This window comes from Nicotiana sylvestris, chromosome 11 (assembly GCF_000393655.2).
Source record: "Nicotiana sylvestris chromosome 11, ASM39365v2, whole genome shotgun sequence".
Lineage (NCBI taxonomy): Eukaryota > Viridiplantae > Streptophyta > Magnoliopsida > Solanales > Solanaceae > Nicotiana > Nicotiana sylvestris.
Window position 1 is genome coordinate 70696605 of NC_091067.1, and position 19720 is coordinate 70716324.

Sequence of the window (19720 nt, forward strand, 5' to 3'; positions counted from 1 at the left end):
CAGGAAATACTTCTTTAATTTGGCCACCCTCCTCCACGTGATCGTGATTTTCCAACCTTGATAGATGGTCAGCTACTTGGTTCTCTGTCCCCTTTCGATCTCGTATTTCTACATCAAACTCCTGCAGCAATAAAACCCAGCACATTAATCTAGCCTTAGATTCTTTTTTTTTGTAAACAAATACCTGATTGCTGCATGATCAGTATGGACTATGACTTTTGTTCCTACCAAGTATGCCCGAAATTTCTCAAAAGCCCACACAACAGCTAACAACTCCTTCTCAGTGGTGGTGTAATTCAGCTGGGCATCATCAAGAGTCTTACTTGCATAATAGATGGAATAAAACACCTTGCCCTTCCTCTGGCCTAGCACTGCCCAATAGCAAGGTCACTCGCATCACACATAAGTTCAAATGGTAAGGACCAATCAGGTGCCACAATAATGGGAGCAGTCACCAACTTCTTTTTAAGTTCTTCAAATGCCTTGAGGCAAACAACATCAAAGTTTAAAGTTACTATCTTTTTCAAGCAGCCTGCACAAAAGAGTAGCAATTTTCAAAAAATCTTTAATAAAGTGCCGATAGAAACCTGCGCGTCCCAAGAAACTCCGAACACCCTTCACTGAAATAGGTGGAGGTAATTTTTCAACCGCCTCCACCTTCGTTTTGTCAACTTCAATGCCGCTCCTAGATACTCTGTGGCCCAATACGATGCCTTCTTGTACCATAAAATGGCACTTTTCCTAATTCAGTACCAGATTTGTTTCTTCACAACGGGCTAGCACCTTGCTCAAATTCCTCAAGCAATCATCATAAGAAGACCCAAAAACTGAAAAATCATCCATAAACACTTCCACGAATTTTTCCACCATGTCGGTGAAAATAGCCATCATGCACCTCTGGAAAGTGGCTGGTGCATTACCAGTCCAAACGACATTCACTTGAAGGCAAAAGTGCCATAAAGACAAGTAAAAGTAGTCTTCTCCTGATCCTCTGGCATATGACAATCTGATTGTATCCTGAATAACCATCAAGGAAGCAGTAATATTCATGCCTGGCTAACCTGTCTAGCATTTGGTCAATGAATGGAAGTGGGAAGTGGTCCTTGCGAGTTGCCTTGTTGAGCCTTCTATAATCAATGCAAACTCTCCATCCCATAACAGTGCGAGTAGGGATTAGTTCATTCTTCTCGTTCTCAACTACAGTCATTCCTCCCTTTTTGGGCACACATTGAACTGGGCTTACCCAGTTGCTGTCAGAAATAGGAAAAATGATACCTGCATCGAGCAACTTGATTACTTCCTTTTTCACCACCTCTTTCATAATGGGGTTTAATCTTCTTTGCTGCTCTACACTGGGGCGGTGTCCGTCCTCTAAAAAGATTTTATGCATGCAAAATGATGGACTAATGCCCTTGATGTCAGCTATAGTCCACCCAATGGCCTTTTTATGCTCACGGAGTACTCTGAGCATTTTTTCTTCTTGAGTGCTGGTCAAGCTGAACGAAATAATCACGGGCAATGTCTTAGAGTTCCCCAAATAAGCATAGCGCAGATGCGCTGGAAGTGGCTTGAGTTCTAGCTTCGGAGATTCTTCAATAGATGGCCTGGGAAAGGTCAGAGTAACAGGCCTATCCAACTCTTCAAATTTTCTAAACCCATGTACATAACTGCAGGACATATCCAATACTTACTCAATTTCTCCTATCATTTCATCTTCACTATTTTCTACATCCCCAATCAATACTTGTTCAACAGTATCTATAGGGCTCATATAGGGCATTAACGATGTGGCATCACTCTCCACCATAGAGATCATGGATAACTCTTCATAGTGGGCTGGTAACTTGAGTGCTCTATAAACATTGAAGACCTCCACTCGATCACCCACTCCCATTGTCATCTTTCCTTCGCAAACATCAATAATAGCTCGGCCCGTGGCTAGGAATGGACGCCCTAAAATAAATGGGACTTCCTGATCGGGCTTGAAGTTCAGGATAATAAAATCGGCAGGGAATATGAAAGAACCCACTTGAACTAGCACATCTTCAATCACTCCCTCAGGATGAGCAAGAGAGCGATCAGCTAACTGTAAGATAACTGTTGTTGGACGTGGCTCACCCAACCCCAACTGTCTGGACACAGATAGCGGCATCAAGTTGATGTTCGCTCCAAGATCACATAAAGCTCTCCCAACAACATGTTTACCAATCGAGATTTGGATAGTGAAACTACCTGGATCCTTAAATTTCTGAGGTAACTTGCCTTGAATTTTGGAACTGCACTCCTCAGTGGTGCCACAGTCTCGAACTCGGTTAGCCTCCTTTTATTTGCCACAATGTCCTTGATGTACTTTGCATATTTGGGTACTTCTTGTAAGATGTCAACCAATGGAATATTAATTTGCACCTGCTTCAAGATATTAAGAAACTTTTTATATGCGGTATTATCTCTTACTTTCTGCAATCTTTGAGGGAATGGAGGTGGTGGCCTTGCAACCAATTGTGGGGGTTGCTCAGCCACCGCCTCTCCAACTGGCTTCTCTAGCTCCTTAGCATTTTCTGATGTTGATTCTATAGTGGTTTGCCTCTCATTAAAAGTCACCTGTTTACTCTTTTTAGACTGAACTTCTTCTAGTTGTCTCCCATTCCTCAACGACACGGCATTAAGGGTCGCCCTAGGATTTGCTTTAGTGTCACTTGGAAGAGCTCCAGTTGGTCTAGTGTTTTGAGCACTAGCAAGCTGTCTCATTTGACTCTCCAAATTTCTCACTGTTGTGGCGAGGGCTTGCTGTTCAGCCATTATTTTTTTAAACATGTCTTCAAGGTGACTTGTAGGACTCGCTTGTAGTTCAACCTGAGGTGGTCTATATTGCTGTTGAGGGCTTGAGGCCTGCATTGATTCTGAGTGCCCTGGTTTCCAGCCCAAGAGAAGTTTGGGTAGTTCCTCCATTTGGGATTGTAAGTGTTCCCATATTGGTTTGTTGGCCCCTATTTGAATTACCCACAAAGCAGACAGACTCTAGGTTTGCGGGGCACATGTCACTCGTGTGCCCCTCTCCACATATTTCACAAAAAGCTTGAACCTGTTATACTTGTTGCTTGTTGATACTCAAGTTCATCTGGTTGACTTGATTGGTCAGTGTAGAAATCTGCGCTGATAATGTTGAGATGACATCTAACTCAAGAACCCTGCAGACTTTTGCACTGTGTGTCTGCCCATATCTTCTTGCCAATCCGGATTGCTCTTGGAGAATTTGTTCAATAATGCATATATCTCGTCAAAGCTTTTGTCCAACACTTGACCCCCAGCTGTAGCATCTACCATGATCTTTGTTTCAGAATGTAGCCCTTCTATGAAAGTGTGAGCTAACACTTCATTCGTCTGATTGTGATGAGGATAGTCTCTGAGTAGCCCCTTGAACCTTTCCCAAGCTGAGTATAGAGATTCCCCCGCTTTCTGTTTGAAGGCAACTATCTCACTTCTGATCTTTGCAGTTTTACCCGAAGGGAAGAACCTTGCCAGAAATTTTCTCGCCAAATCATTCCATGTTGTAATTGAATTACCTGATTCTACCTTTAGCCACCGCTTAGCCTCGCCCAACAGAGAGAATGGAAAAAGTGTGAGCCTCACATAATATGGAGTGACCCCGTTAGTGATGTAAGTATCACTAATCTCCAAGAAGTTCAGAATATGCTGTTGTGGATCCTCGTGTGGAAGACCCATAAATTGTCCGTTTGCATGAAGCAACTGGATCATGCTCTGTTTCAGCTCAAAGTGCCCAGTGATCCTGGGCTTCACTATATTGGAGGTGACATTAGCAATGCTAGGCATCGCCACCTCCTGAACAGCCATGGGTTGCTCCTCTGCCATGTCCAGAGGAAATTGAACAAGTGCTTGAATATTATTCGTGTCCCTTGCTTCCCTCAACCTCCTGTAAAATGTTCTCTCAGGTTCAGGATCAAAGCCTTGAAGTCGGTCTTGGCTTCTGACCCTACGCATTCAATCAAAGTTCCTGAGATCCGAGCAACAATCAAGTAACGTTAGACTCGATGAAATAAACAATTAAAGCAAAAACTAACAAGTAGCTAATATTCAAGTCCCCGGCAACGGCGCCAAAAACTTGTAACGTACACGCAAGTATAAGTGGTCGACAAGTAATATAATCAAAAGTTGAGTGTCGAACCTACAGAGACTTGTCTAAACTACTTACTAAATCGCTAAAATTGTTATTCAATCTAGCTTAAAATTAAAGTCCAATAATATGATTATAGTATACTACAATTCTAACTAATAACTAAATTATTAAGTAACAAGTTGATTGTTGTGTATTCAGTAGAGACAAATATTCCAGGATTGTGATCGATTCACCATTCGTATTGTGTTCTCATTAACTCTCCCTTTCATATAATTCACTCATGGTTGCTAATTAATCGATAAATGCTCTCATAGCCTTCTCCCGAAGTACTATTCACCTATTCTCAATAGATTAATGCCTATATTCCTATGAAATCAATCTATTAAAAACGCATTAAGATCACGATATTTAATTAAGCACGGTGACTAGGTATATTCCTATCCTAACCACAAATCCGCTCCCCCTAAGGGTTAAGATTATGCTCTCTTCAATTCTTCTCTAATCTAAACACGGCTTTCCCAAACATAACATAGATAGTAAATAGAACCTAACTGCTGGCCAGATAATTAAGCAATTAAACACAGAATTGAAGAAACAACCATATATTGGTGAATTATAATCAAGGTCAAGTCAACGTTAAACAACAATATTCATGGCTAAATCACAACCCCAGAACAAAGGGTGTTTAGCCACTCATGATGAAATAGGACTCTGGCTTTGTGAAATTTGTACAGCCGCGCCGCACCCTGCGACGCGCTAATGGAAATTATCAGCAGCCTCAACTTTTCGCATCAGGCAGCATTTTACACTGCTGCGCCACGCCTTGCGGCGTCCCATGCGGAGCGGCAGTGTAATTTTCTCAGTTTGAACTTATTTCGTCCTCTTGTAACATCCCGACTTGGTACACGACCTCCGAACACGATCCTGGCTTAATGTCTTGGGCTTTTATTCAGACTTCAAAGCTCCAAATCACTTGAATTCATTCCATAACGCCTACATAGATCGGAATCACTCCTACAAGGCATAAAACACATATTTAGTGCAAAACACTAGCGATTAAAGCTCAAACTCAATTAAAGTGTAGTAAATTAGAGTGTAATAAGCGACTAAAATACACAATTATAGCCTATCATCAGTAATAAGACCCTTCTCACTAAAGGTTCTCCATTTGCACTTTGTATGGGTCAAAATCTGACTAGATGGTTGTCCTTAAGAGTAATGATAAGGGGTCGATCAAGCCGTAATCATGTTCACGGGACGAGATAGCAAAGAGCACCTCGGCCATCCCCGGGGTCAAATAGTCGGAAAGCTTACATCACAAAACAAACGTTACGTTCGAGCAAACGATGAAGGGTACAGTCGTAAGAAAATACGTCGGTGAAAGGGAAGTTGTTAATATATATTGGAGGAGCTGAACCTAGAGAAAGGGGGGATCCCAGATAGCTACCATGATAGAGTCAACAAGAGGAATCCCTTCGTCATCAACTAACAGTTCTCTCTCTTCCCCTTCCTTGCTCCATGATTGTGATGCAAATCTGTCCTAGATATAAACTTATCTTTCATACTTGATGTACGATTATTACATTAAGAAATATTACACGTTCTTATTCTTCTTCCATTTTCGCACTCTGTATATTTGGATCTGGGATTAATTATGTTTGACTAAGATTTACCTTCTATATTACTAATGATTAGTTCGACAAAAGGATTTTATACTTTTTGGTCAAACACACTTCTATACACTTTGAGAACGAAAAGAGGAATCCCACCTCTCATATCCTGAGAGGACGATGTTTGGTTATTCGATAATGAAATTTAAATTTTATTTATCTTATTTTTGATGATATTAATTAATATTGACATAAATGTTATACTATGATATTACTCCTTTAGTTCACGTTTACTTGTCCACTATTGACTTTACATACCCCTTAAAAAATAATGAATTAAGTGCATAATTTATCATGATACCCATATTAATAGATGCATATTTTAAATGGATTTGAAAAAAAGTAAATGTGTAGTTAATACTATGGGTATAACTGGAAAAAAATTGTCTTCTCTTGATATCTAAAAGTGACAAGTAAAAATAGAAATCTAGAATACTGGACAATTAAAAGTGAACGGAGGGAGTAGTAAACATATATTGGAGGTGGGATTATAATTGCGGAAACCAAACGGCCCTTAAAATCATATACAACAAGGAACTAGGGCCACGCAAGGTGATCCAACGGTTAAGAATCATCCACCTGGTACATCAGCTTTTGCTAACATATTCGTCGCTTCACAGTAAAACACACACTACTTTTTCTGACCGTTCCATAATAAGAAGGAATTTCACAAATTTTCACTTTCGAAGTAACCAAGAAATCTACCAAATGAGGAAACACAAATTAAATTGTCCATAGAGTACAATTTAAAATGATATGAGTGGCTATGATGATGACAGGCAAGCGCTAGAGAATTGACTAGAATAGGGAGTCTAAGAATTTAAAATTATACTACATTATTTTCTACTATATATATATATATATATATATATATATATATATATATATATATATATATATATTATATAAAGATGTTGATAATTAGTTCTTTTTTTTTTTGGTAACGTAGATAATATTAATAACAAACTACTGCAGAGCGTCACTAATTTATACATTAGATTTAATGAATTTAGGTCGAATGTTGTATTTCACGCACTATAGAATATCTTTTATTTTTTTCCTTTGTTAATAACCAACCAAGCCTTGTAACATTTTTTGTAAAATAAAGTTTTATTTTTTCCAGCGTTTTTCGTTGCACTTGCACTTGGAGTTTTTAGGGTTTTAACTTCTTGCACTTGGAGTTTTGTTCTAGAAAAAAGTTTTAAAGTATCTAATTATAGCCATTCCAAGGAATAGTGAAATAAACCAATTAGAGGATATAGATACTATGCTTTTAGGTCAACTCCTTCGACAGTAACAGAAGTAGTGATGTAACAAGGGGAGGGATCCTATGTAGAATACTTATGTTATTGGCCAATCTCTTATATTATACAGATAATACATTCTTAATAGCAAAGGGTTGACAACAGTCTGCCAGCCATGTCTTCCTAAAAGAGACATTATCCAAAAAGGTGATACTAAAAGAGGGGGTAAATTTAGACGAAACTGAGAAGATAATCCCATGTTGTATTATACCATAAGGTATACTATAATAAGGGGCCGTCTGCTTTGAAAACCAGCTTTGCTGGAATTATTAGTTATATTGTGATTAGTTGAACTAAGATTAGTTATTCAAGTATTATTTCATATTGATTGTTTGGTATATTGTATTAACACTGAAATCAGTGACGAAGATAGGAATTTTCCAAGGGTATTTAAATTTGAAAGATGTGAAAATATTTCCGGCAAAGGGTGTTCAATAAGTGTTATATACTCTAAAACGTAATATTTTACCTATATACACAATGCACTTTTTCGGCGAAGGGTGGTCAACTGACTACGTGGCTTCGCCACTGACTGAAATTATCAATTTAACTGCTTTGTTCTGGGATAACTTATCCTGGGAATTGGGATTACTATTCCATCTTTTGCCAATTATAAATTATTCCGGTATTATTTTTAATCCTGAAATAACTTATCCCACGATTAATAATCAAACAAGCGATAAGGTGGTACTAATTAAATTTTTATTCTAAAATTATTTGTTGCTTATCCTTCGTAAAGAAGTTAAGTTCTATATTGATAAGGTAAAAATAGCATATGTAAGGCTGTAATTACAAGTAAAGTTTCATGATAGAACATAATTGATAATCTAATTAAATAATAACTAATGTAATATAACAATTGAATATTTACAGCGATATATAGCAATTAATATAAAAAAAAATCTTTACTTTTTATGTATAGAAGTTAAATTCTATTTTGGCGACAGAATTGTTGAAAGCAATGCGATTTGCTATCTTTAACTCTTTCTACATATGAATAATGAATTCCATGATATTCAACAAGACTGTTAACACAATCTTTTTTCTTTTGTTGTTTTCTCTTAATCTGTAAGGGTATGTTTGAAAAGCCACCCTATAATTAGATTTGAGTATAATTGGATGTAATTACATAGTTTTGGCATATTTGTCTGATCACAATTGAGGGGGTATAATTACACTCTGCAATTCTCAAGAAGAAGTTGAGAATTGCTGGTAATTATATGATGTAATTACCAGGTTATTTTTTGAATCTTTTCTATTCTTTTTAATTTACTTGTTATTTCTATTCTTTTTTTACTTTTAATTTATTTTTTCAAACTTTTAAATTTTGTTTTTTTAATATATTTTTTTACATTATTTAATTTTTATTTCCTTATTTCTTATTTCCTAATATTTATTTTACTTGTTTTTACATAATTTCTCATATTTTGTTTCTTTCTTAATTATTTTTCCTTATTTTTTTATAACACTTAGCTATATTATTATTCTAATTTCTCTAAAATATTATACCTCGTAATCTTAGAAAGGTATGACATCCACAAACTTGACTTATAATGAGTGATGACATTAGACTGGAACTTTGTTATTGGATGAGGTTATATGCAAATTTAACTATGTGTGATGACCCGATAGGTCATTTTGAGTTTTATCCTTTATTTTCGTATTTCGAGACCTCGATTTGTTGCGTTTAGTGTCCCTCGATTTGTGTGCGTAGTTCGTGTCTTATTCTAGAAAGTCTTTATGTGAAAAATTAAAGAAATATGAATTTTTACCTTAAAAATGATTTGAGTTGACCACGGTCAATATTTTGTATAAATGGACCCTGATCGGTATTTTGACGGCCCCGATGGATCCGTGTTGTGATTTGGAACTTGGGTGGTGTATGCCCGTAATTGAATTCGGAAGTTCCTAACTTGATTTAACGCGATTTGTTGAAAACTGGTAATTTGAAGGTTTAAAGCATTTTTGAAGTTTGATTGTAGGTTAACTTTATAGCTACCGGATTTAGATTTTAGTTCCGGGACTTGGAATAGATTCATTTTACTATTTATGACTTGTCTGCAAAATTTAGTGTTGAAGGTGGTTGATAGTGTAAAAGTGAGATGGTTGTTAGTGTTCTTAGTGTTTGAGAGTTTTTTTTTGTAGTCGTTGCCTTCTGTTGTTTGGATGTTGTTTGTGTAATTTGGGTAACAAGCTGTTGTAGGATGTTTACAACATATTTAGCTGTTGATATAATTTACAATGTTTTAATCATATTTTGATCGAATTGATTCTAAGAAACAATTGTTGGAATTCTCATTTGGTGCTTATGATTGTAGAAGTTGGTAACACCATGAATGTTTTATGTCTATTCTCAGTTTGTGCTTTTTGATTCTAGCGTTTAGGTAGTGCAACTAAATGGTAAGAAATTGGTAACAAATCGGGATTGTGTAATCCAAACATCACAAAATTTCAATAGAAAATTCAAAATATAACCTGCTCATAGCATGTTGTAGAAGCTGTAAATAATTTACAAGACACATTTTGTAACCATAGATAACGACTTCAAACATAATAATAAAAAGGAATAAAATCACATAATCCAAATAGGTTTTACAAATGTGAAAAGTGCAGCACATTACAAGTAGTCAAACTATAGTCGCAAATGAGGTTCAACAAAACACAGTAGGTTCTTGGCAAGTCACTGAAAATTACTTGCTGCAATCCAAGTCACTATTGAATCAATATTGCTATTACAGTACAAATTGCTGCAAATTAAAGACAATCAACTACAAAATCCATGTCACTAAAGCTATTTCTTGGCAGATTAATACATGATCACTTGAGTTTTGTAGCTTTTTGTGGTGGTTGTTGACTTGTGAGTTGTCCAACTTTGTTTCTTCGACTTGCACTCATTTTTTGAAGTTGGGAAGTAGTAATTGCATCTCCTCCATTCCATCTTAGTTCTGGTAGCCTAATTCCATCACTTGATTGCACATTTTTGGTACTACTCAACCTACTTGCATGGTTGATAACCCTTTTCACCAGTAGTACCAGGTTGAAAATATATAAAGTCCATAATATTAGACAGGGAAAAGTGAAAGAGTAACAGAACTAAATTTGTGAATTGTACTTACATTGAGGACTGCTCTTCCAGTCTTAGGGTTAGTGTAGCATTCAAATCCAACATATCTTGAACTTTTTTGTCCAGCAGCAGGTGAAGATCCAGTTGAAGTTCCTCTTCCTCTTGTTATTGTACCCTTCCTCTAGGAGCAGTTTGAGGAATAACATCTGGGAATACATCCCTAGTAGGTCTAATTTTTGTACTACTGGCCTTTCCTCTGCCCTTTCCCTTGCCCCTTCCTCCGGTAGTTGCACTTGTTTGGGTACAATTTTCACTTACTCCAGTCACTGCACGTGTTTGCGTACCATTGCCACTTCCTCCAGTCATTACACTTGTTTGGGTAACATTGTCACTTTCCCAACAGTTGCACTATTTGGTGTAGCATTACTCCTTCCTCTTCCCCTTCTACCAGTTGTTGAAGACTCTCTAGGAATACTCTAAAATAAAATAAAAAAAGTGCAGTAAACAAGTAGTGAAGTTACAGAAATGCAATGAAGTTATAGAAAATATAGTAAAGTTAACATGCCGTGAATTTACATAAATGCAGTGAAGTCCATACCCTTGTTGGACATCCTTTTTTGTTGTTCCCAAGTTGATGATATTGTGAAAGTCATTTTAACTCCTTTTTGGACAGCTTGCCCCATTTTTGTTGGTTCATTCTTGGCATTTTTCTATTCTTTTGGGGTCTGCCTGGCATTGGCTTTGGTGCTGGCAGTTCAATTGGAGGATTGTTACTCAATGACCACATTTCTAAGTTAGGAATTGGCTGAATAAAGTGCCCATAAGCCTGTAGAAATTTATCCTTTTTGTACTAGTGCTCCACATGTTCATCTGGATCCTGCTATAAGTAATAATATGCCAACAATGCATGTTCATATGGGATGTCTCTCAACTTCCACAACCTACAAGTGCAACTCTTGAATGTAGTATTTACTACAAACCTTAACTCTTTCTGTTTAATTTCAAAACCATCCTGACCATTCCATATAACTGCGCATTGTCTAGCTAACTCCTTGTTCTATTTTAATATTAGCCTAGCCATAGGTGATATGTCTGAAATCCTCATCTCAACAAACCTAATCATATCAACATGTCTAGTCATGATCTTATGCCTAATTTCTTCTAGCATGATAATAATACTCTTGTGCCTAGCAGTCAATATCCATGAATTAAAAGTCTCCCACATATTATTCTCTACTATGTCACACCTAGAATGTTTTTGGAAGAAAGATCTGTACCATGCCTCCCTTAGATACTTCATCATGTCTTCACATATATTCCGTGAGCCAAGTCTCCTCATGATCTCAACTTCTTTGTTGTATTTAAGCACATAGATTGCCTCTAAAACCTTCCAGAATTGCTTTCTTCTTTCTTCATCCCTCCATTTCAATGACAAGTTGGACCATATGTACCTTGAACACAACCTAACTTATGCATCAGGCAGCAAGTCCTTCACAACTGCCAAAAATTCCTATATAAAAATATAGGCAGAATAAAACATTAAAAATTTAAAAAAACAGGTATTACTATTAATAAGAAAGAATAACAAAACATTTGCCTTCTGCATGTCTGACATAACTGTTAAACTTTGACCATATCCCAGCTGCAGATCTTTCGTTAAGTGTCCAATGAACCAGCTCCATAAATGTTTGGTCTCATGGTGTACACCAGCCCATGCAATACGAAACATCTGTTGATTCCCATTTCATCCTACAGCAACCAATAATTCACCCTTGCAATGTCCTTTTAGAAAGTACCAATCAAAGCCAATGATCTTCCTACAACCTTCTAGCCAGCCTTTCTTCAAGGCATCAAAACAAACATAAAAGTACTTAAACAAGCTCTCACCAAGCTCTGATTCTCTTTTAATTTCTACATAACAAGAGCTACTAGGATTTGTTTCTTTAATACTATCAACATAGTCCCAAAGTCTAGCAAACTCCAACTTCCAATCCCCCATAAACTTTCTAAGAACTATTTGTTTGGCCCTATAAGCAATTGTTCTTCCTACATACAATCCTAAATTCTCGTAACAAGTTCTTGAATTTCCCAGATCCTCATATAAGGTGCAACATCTAGCTCTTTTTTGAATTTGTTACCAATGTACTTGGAATTGCACAACTTGTTTGTGTTCAATGGTTGACACTTGTGAACAGGGTTGTATTTTTTCACCATAAAGTCATTAGAATCCTTATCAGTACTAGCAAACAACTCCCATCTGCATCTTTTATATTTACACCTTACTCTATGCTTCTCATTGGGTCTAAGCATCAATTGAACCTTGTACTCAATTGCATAATCAGTCAGTGCCTTCCTAAATACCTTAGCATTCTCAAATATCATGCCCAATTCAAATATTGAAACTACACAGTCTAGGTCATATATAACCTTTGTGATATTCCTTCTACTTGGAATGTCAACACCTGGTTCAAAGTCTATATCCACCTCTTCACTAGTGTCATCACTTCCAGCATCTTAACTATCTATGAATTCCTCATCACCTCCTAATCTGTCAGCATATTTATGTCATTTGTTCACCCCCTATACCTTCAAAACCATCATCAATTCCAACTTCTCTTATAGGTACTCCAGTAGTTTCAGGTTGTTTCTTTCTTCTGCTAGCCTTCTTTTTATTTCTCCTATTATTTTTTATGACTCTCAACTCTTCATCAACCTCACTATCATCCTAATCAAGAATTTCATTTACATCAGACTAACTACTAGCCATATCTGATTCAACCCCTTCTTCACTATTTATAACTTCATCTTCTGTAATATCAGAACCATCTTCCTCAGCAATAACATCCTCTACAGCACCAACATTTGGTTCTTCAGTAGAAAAATTATCAATAGAAACACCAGCCTGTGACTCTTTAAGTGGAGGCTCTTCTAAAGGTTGTTATGTATTTATCTTATCTAGAATACCTTCAGTTGTACCCTAGATGAATTATTTATTGAGTCACTATTATCTTGAGTAATTTTTGGCCCACATAAATAGCCAGCTGGGACAACTATCTCAACAACCTCATCAATAACATGTAAAACATACACATTTAATTCCCCATCAGTACAGTGGCAACCAATATTATATAATTATTTGCCATTTTCTACCAACACAAATTCTTTAGTATAAGGGTTAAAGACATAAAAAAAACCAATAGTGTGGTACCCCAGCCCCCATGTATAATAACAAAATTCAAAAAGGGAAAAGTTGTCCTGATCAATAGAAAATTCGTTCACCTCTATATTGGTGATATATTTTGCGTCTGGAGAATCGGTAAAGGTTCCACCATGATGAAAGCGTACAAGAATAAAGGTGTCCCCAGACATACTTTACCTTACATTGACAAAGGCGAAGCGATAACAAACAAAGGCAAGTCAGAAAGATTCGTCAAAAAAGAAAAGAAAAAACTCGAAATTTGGGTCTGACATTTCAAAACCCAAATTACTAACATGCACCCATATAAACAACAAATAACTGAAGATAAACAACAAATGTTTCATACTAGTATCAAAAGGAAGACAAACGAATGGAAGCCGATGAATTTTGGAGTATGAACGAGCGATTCAAAAGATGAAAATCGTCGGGTTAGGGTTTTTATTTTTATTTTTTTTCGAACTGATGGAGGTAAAAAATGGGGATAGGTTATTAATTATTAGGGTATAATACCTTTGTGACTTATTGACCACGCCCAACTATACCTTATAAAAAGGACTAAGCAGTCGTTATAAAAATAATTCGATTCAAGAGTCCGGAGTTGAATCCCAGAGGGAACTAACCTATTTGCCACAACTTGTCAGTATCACTAGTGATAAGCTCAGACAACTTTTAAAGTTCAAGATTTGATTTGTGAATTAATAAAAATTACTTAACTATGAAAACATGATAGTAAAACTATCAACTAGCAAGAATGAGGTTGAATCAAGGATAAGAAGATCTAAGGTTTACGATTTTCCAATTGCCGGATTAATTCTTGACACGTTTGCTATAATCTCACCTCAAAACTCTCTAAAGATGATGAGTTCTTGTTTACCGCAATTATCTCTCGATCAATTACGATAATTTACTAGAAATATTCTCTCTAACTACTCTAGATGACAATTCATACAACTCATAAATATCACGCCAAAGCTTCGTTAAATCTAATCCTGCTTTTAAATTAAAGTAATTAATCTCTTAACTTACTCGAAAGTGACGTTGTTCAACAACAATCTAATCAAGTGTTTACACGATTAATCAAGGTCCCTTCAATTAACCACAAGAAACACATAGTTGAACAATTAAATAGTAAAAATAACTCAATTATATCAAAACCAATCAATACTTCATCCAACAATTAGTTTCGTCAACCCTAGATGACGGGTTTAGCTACTTATAATTGTGTAAATAACCATCATAATATCTAAAATCATTAAACTACAAATTAAAGGAAAGCAGAGAGAAAAACTCAAGTGATTCGTGCTTCCAAAGTATTCTGTGACCTCTTGCCTCTCTAATGATATCTAACCCCTCAAAAACTAACTTTAATAGGTAGTTATAGGGTTGGGTCTAAAGTCCATATGTCCAAAACTAGTGAGGAAATAAAATTGGCTCGGATAGCATCGTCGGCGCGAGGCACTGTCAGAGGCGCCAATATTTCTGCGTGAGGCACTGTCAGAGGCGCCAATGTTTCTGTGCGAGGCACTATCAGTGGCGCCAGTGATAGTGCCCTGGACAAGGCCTTGCACTATCTATGGCCATGACCTTTCATTACCTTGCATGTCTTCTTTTATTGTTCCATTTTGTGGTCTGAAGTACCATTTCATGTAACGTTTCTCCAATTCATGTCCAAGCATTCCTACACGTAAAATAAGCTCTATTAAGCCTAATTGTCGCACAAATTAGAATCCAAACAACAAGCAAGTAGGGTAAATAATTTCAAAATATATCGAATTATAGCACGACATCAACACGCCACACTTAAATTTTGCCCGCCCTCGAGTTAACCAACCAAACACTTCCTCTTCAAGGACCCAACAAGCCACATATTCACAACACACTACAACTATAACCACGATTGATAGTAAAATTAAGCTCTAGCATATACGGTCACAATACACTTCCCATACTCATACCCAATTTCAAAATATCCAACCCAGGAACGACATGATTATAACATTCCTAGCCTCGAAACTAACTCAATGTCACAATGCACCCGAGGCTTGAATACTTAATCTAACAGAGAAGTCTAATAATGTTACCTATCCTTTGTGAAACCATGTTCCCTCGCAATAAAACAAAGCGTAAGCAGTCTGCACATCCAAATCACATGATCAAATATATTTTAAGGACTCACACATATGAAGAAAAATCACTCACTTTCTCAAAGAAGTCACATGCACACAAAAGGTACCATAGGCTTGCCCATTATGTAAACATCTACTAATGTAGGCCTGCTCGGTCCAAAATCAACTAAGACTTTATTATGGTTGTAATGTGGGCTAAGGGACGTGTAGGATATATTTAGGATATAGTGGCCAACCCTCCTAAGCACTTTTACACATCATATATTCAACTTTAAGCACAACATTCCTTCAGTCCACTTCAATCATCACTAGAAAGCTCACCCCAGAATATTTTTCGTTGTTATTTACGTACTGCTTCAGATCACATCCACTAGCAAAAATAAGAAACCTTTATTTATTCATTTATTCTCTTTTTTTTTCTTGTTTTTTTTGCTGCTAATGGATTTTTATTTACAGCACAAGTGCACATTTCTTCCTTCTATTGGTTCCACTCAAAAACTACCCAAAGTTTCCTAATTACTTTTTTCTAGCACTCTCTTTACAATTCAAGTGCTTTAAGAGGTCTAAGGATCGAAATAATTCAATTAAGAATAAAACGGGGATAGGCTTGTAATGCGGGCGCCAAAAGAAAGGCTTATAGGCTCAAAAGGGTAACTAGGGATTATTTTATTTGTGATAGGCAACAAAACTCAAAAAGATCAACCAAAGCCTAACATCACTTTTCAAACCAAGCAACACATAGGATTTCGATTCAATTTCACATTCCGGGCATGTTCTAGACTCAAATACAATAACATGGACTATGCAACAAAGTCAGATCACACATGGCACATGATTCCTTAAGGATAGTTTCATTCGGACTCTCAATCAAACAAGTATTGACAAAGCCAAGAGATATATTAAGCATAAAGCATAAAGTGAATACAAATCAAGCAACCAAGACATAGGAGTGCTACCAGAAAAAGAGACATATGAGTTATACCACATGCTATTCATTTTTTATCAAGGCATCATCATATATTTAAAGCTAAGGGAAGGTGAAACACATGCTAGAACCTAAGTATGCAACCATCAAACAAGTTAAAAGGTGCGAATCATATCATTTCCTCTCCTTTATTTCCTACATACTACTCTAAAAGTAAAAAAATAAACCTACTACCCGGTTCAAGTTACATCCCATGAAAAGAACCGAGGCACGAAGAAAAAACACGGGGGATTATTACTTCCTAAGGAAAATAAAAGACATGTTTTTTTATTTTTTCTATTTTTTATTTCTTTTTTTGTATTTTTTTATACTTAAATCTCTCAAGAAAACTGTCTAGAAGATCCATCGTCGGGAAAAGTCTATTTTTTTCTTTTTTTTTAAAAAATAAAAAATAAAAACTACTACAGTACTCAATACTATTCTAACATATCCTAAATTAGTAAAATAAGAAGCTAACAATAAAGAAAATAAGAAGCTAGAAACTAAAAAATAAATAAAAAGAAGGTAGAAAAAAAAATAAAAAGCTAATATGGTTACTAATCTATTACTACTATGCACAACGAGAGTTACCCACCCCACATTTAAAACATGCAGTGTCCTCAATGCATAATTAAAGTAGAAAGGGTGAATAATAACTCCATGATCAATCCTTGAGACGGTGGCCCTCATCAAAGAAGGCTCGGTCAGCCTCATCCCAATCATCAACGTCATCACCAAGATTCTCACTAGTGGCATCAACCACTAGACAACCTGCTCCTCGTCACCTGTACCGAATGCTCTGGAGTGTTGATATCTTCCTCTAGTGGGACCCCCAGGCCCACAGTTAAGCCAACCAATCACTATGCATGTATCATGAGCGGGAACCGCTCAGTCAACTGAGTCCTATACTCTAAAGTAGCAAGACTACCTCCAATCCTCAACTGCAAATCCATCATCCCATACAAATAAACCAGGACGCTCTCATCGCGATCCTGATGCTCTATTGTAGTCAACGTCATACCATCTTCCTCATCTGGCCCCCGGATAACCACAATGTCGGTAGCTTGAGATGTGGCTGGAATCAACATGTCAAACTAGGGATCCTCATCCACTTGCTCTTTACGCAAATATTGCGTTAGGTTATTCACAAAGAATATCCTAGTGATCGTGCCCTTTCAAGATTGTTCCATCTGGCTACGTATCAACTGGCTCACATTTACCGGCCACCCTTTCATAAAGAGATACACTAGACATACTCTCTCTCGAACAACACCAGAATCATGATCACACAGAAGTAGTCTCGTGTTCACCAAACGCAACCACACTTTAGCAATTTTCATAAACTTCACTTAAAGAAAAAAATAGTACGAGCGTCTTATCTCTTGTCCCATGTCCACACCACATTCAAATTAATACCATACAACGTTTGCCTAATATCTGTGTAAGTAGGCCGGTCAATAAAGTTACACAACAGACTACATGGGACATCAGGGGTATCCAAAAATCTACATAATGCGCTAGCCGAAATATCAATAAGCCTCCCACGAAGAGGCACCAATTGCTCATCATCCTTAAAGGTTCCACCCAGCGTAGAACTCGCGCACTAATCTAATGTTTGCCTCTCCTGATCTTTTGAATACAAAACCCAGTCCTAGTTCACGTATTCTTTTGCAAATTTGAGGGTAACGAGATTTTAATTTATGCTCATCAACCACAAAATTAGGGAGATATGAGTTTGGGCGACAGTTCCTATACCATGACCTCCCATATGGGGGCATACTCTTGATGTCATACTCACGATTCACTCTCTCTTAAGGTTGTGCCTCGATAGAAGCAGAAGCCACTTGCTTTCAATTACCACTGTGATTGCCAGATATAGTCTCAACTCTGTTCCTTTTCTTTGGCAGTTGGCCTGACGAGGTAGCCTTTGCCTTTGGTGGTGCCTTGTCCTTAGCTGATGCCTTAGAACTAGCTGTTGGACAAACCAAATTGCACGTACCTGTCAACCATGCCAATTGTCAATGCAAGGAAACAACAACTATCACAAAAATAAGGTCGGTGTGACCCCATACTTCAATTTCTAAGATATGATAAAACTTTAAACCATAGGCTACTCAGACTTCGCCTTCATCAATTAAGGTATTCACATCTAAATTTTGGCACTACACATCACATGTATGTTATTAAAAACATACTTTATCAATCCACCCTAACTCCATACAGTCACTCCACACTTAGGTTTCCATATCAATTATGCTCTTCTAACAAAAAACAACAAATCCGGGAGACTCAGGCTCCAATTGGGACTTAAATCGCCAATGAGGCAATTTATCGAACACCTTGTATGCATTATTTATGTGTGAGTTTCTTTATGAGTGAAGGATTGCTCCACCCTCTCAAATCGGCTTGGGAATCGAGTGTGAAACACTCTTTACAACAATCACAAGATATCCTAAAAGGTATTTGGGGTTGGAAATGTTTTAGTACGATTGCACCATTGTTGCACATTGTAGAGCATATTACCCAACACTAGAATTTACAAGGAAAAAGAGATAATAGAGGAAAGAAAGAGAGAAAAACAAATCATACTTGTTGCTTGAGAAAGAGAACGAGGCAGTGGGTGAGATGGTGGCTTGAGGTGTTACAGTTTTTGGTGTCTCCTTGAACACGAGACAGTGGGGACTGAGAGTTAGGCAGAAGATTTTGTTTCTTGTTTTGTTGTGGATACTGGGGTCGTGTGGGTTTTACAAGGGAGGAATATTTGTGGGGCGGGTGACTAATTAAGAGGGGAGGTTTTTTTTATTAATGGTTTGGGCTGAATGGGGAAAAGAAAAGAAAAACAATAGAGAGACTTACCTGGGGCCTTAGCGTGTTGGACAACGCCAAGTCATGTAAGGTGCGATAGCTGGAGATCGCGAGGCAGCGTGAGGGGCAGTGTTTGGATGCTGCGAGGCTATATGAAACACATAACTAGTGGTGCTGTAAAGGTTGTATCGCGGAGGCTAGGGCGCCAAGCTTGGAGCGGAAGATAGCACAATTCAACATCTGGGGCACTGGATTTTTAGAGTGGGGCGGGGAAGTGTTTCATTATAGTCAGGCGACACGAGGCGCGCTAAGAGTAGACTTCGCCCCATGATGGCTCGATATTTTCTTATTTGTTTTGCACCCTTTTAGCTTGTTTAGGACCCCCAATCACATCGTTCTTCCAAGTAGCTCCACTACCTTTAAAAATACGACAAATACACACAAAACTCACTT

The 19720-nt window shown here is 37.2% G+C and overlaps 1 protein-coding gene and 1 non-coding gene across 2 annotated transcripts; one reads left to right on the forward strand and one right to left on the reverse strand.

Annotated features, from left to right (window-relative positions):
• Nucleotides 1–1687: 1687 nt before the first annotated feature.
• Nucleotides 1688–2949, reverse strand: LOC138881146 (uncharacterized). The gene is made up of 2 exons (XM_070161350.1): nucleotides 2233–2949; nucleotides 1688–2128 (listed from the first exon to the last, which is right to left on the reverse strand). The coding sequence occupies exons 1-2, from the start codon at nucleotides 2947–2949 to the stop codon at nucleotides 1688–1690; spliced, it is 1158 nt and encodes a 385-aa protein (XP_070017451.1).
• Nucleotides 2950–3384: 435 nt separating this feature from the next.
• LOC138882457 (small nucleolar RNA R71) lies at nucleotides 3385–3489 on the forward strand. The gene has a single exon (XR_011404060.1). It is a non-coding gene; the product is annotated as a small nucleolar RNA R71 (small nucleolar RNA).
• Nucleotides 3490–19720: the final 16231 nt, after the last annotated feature.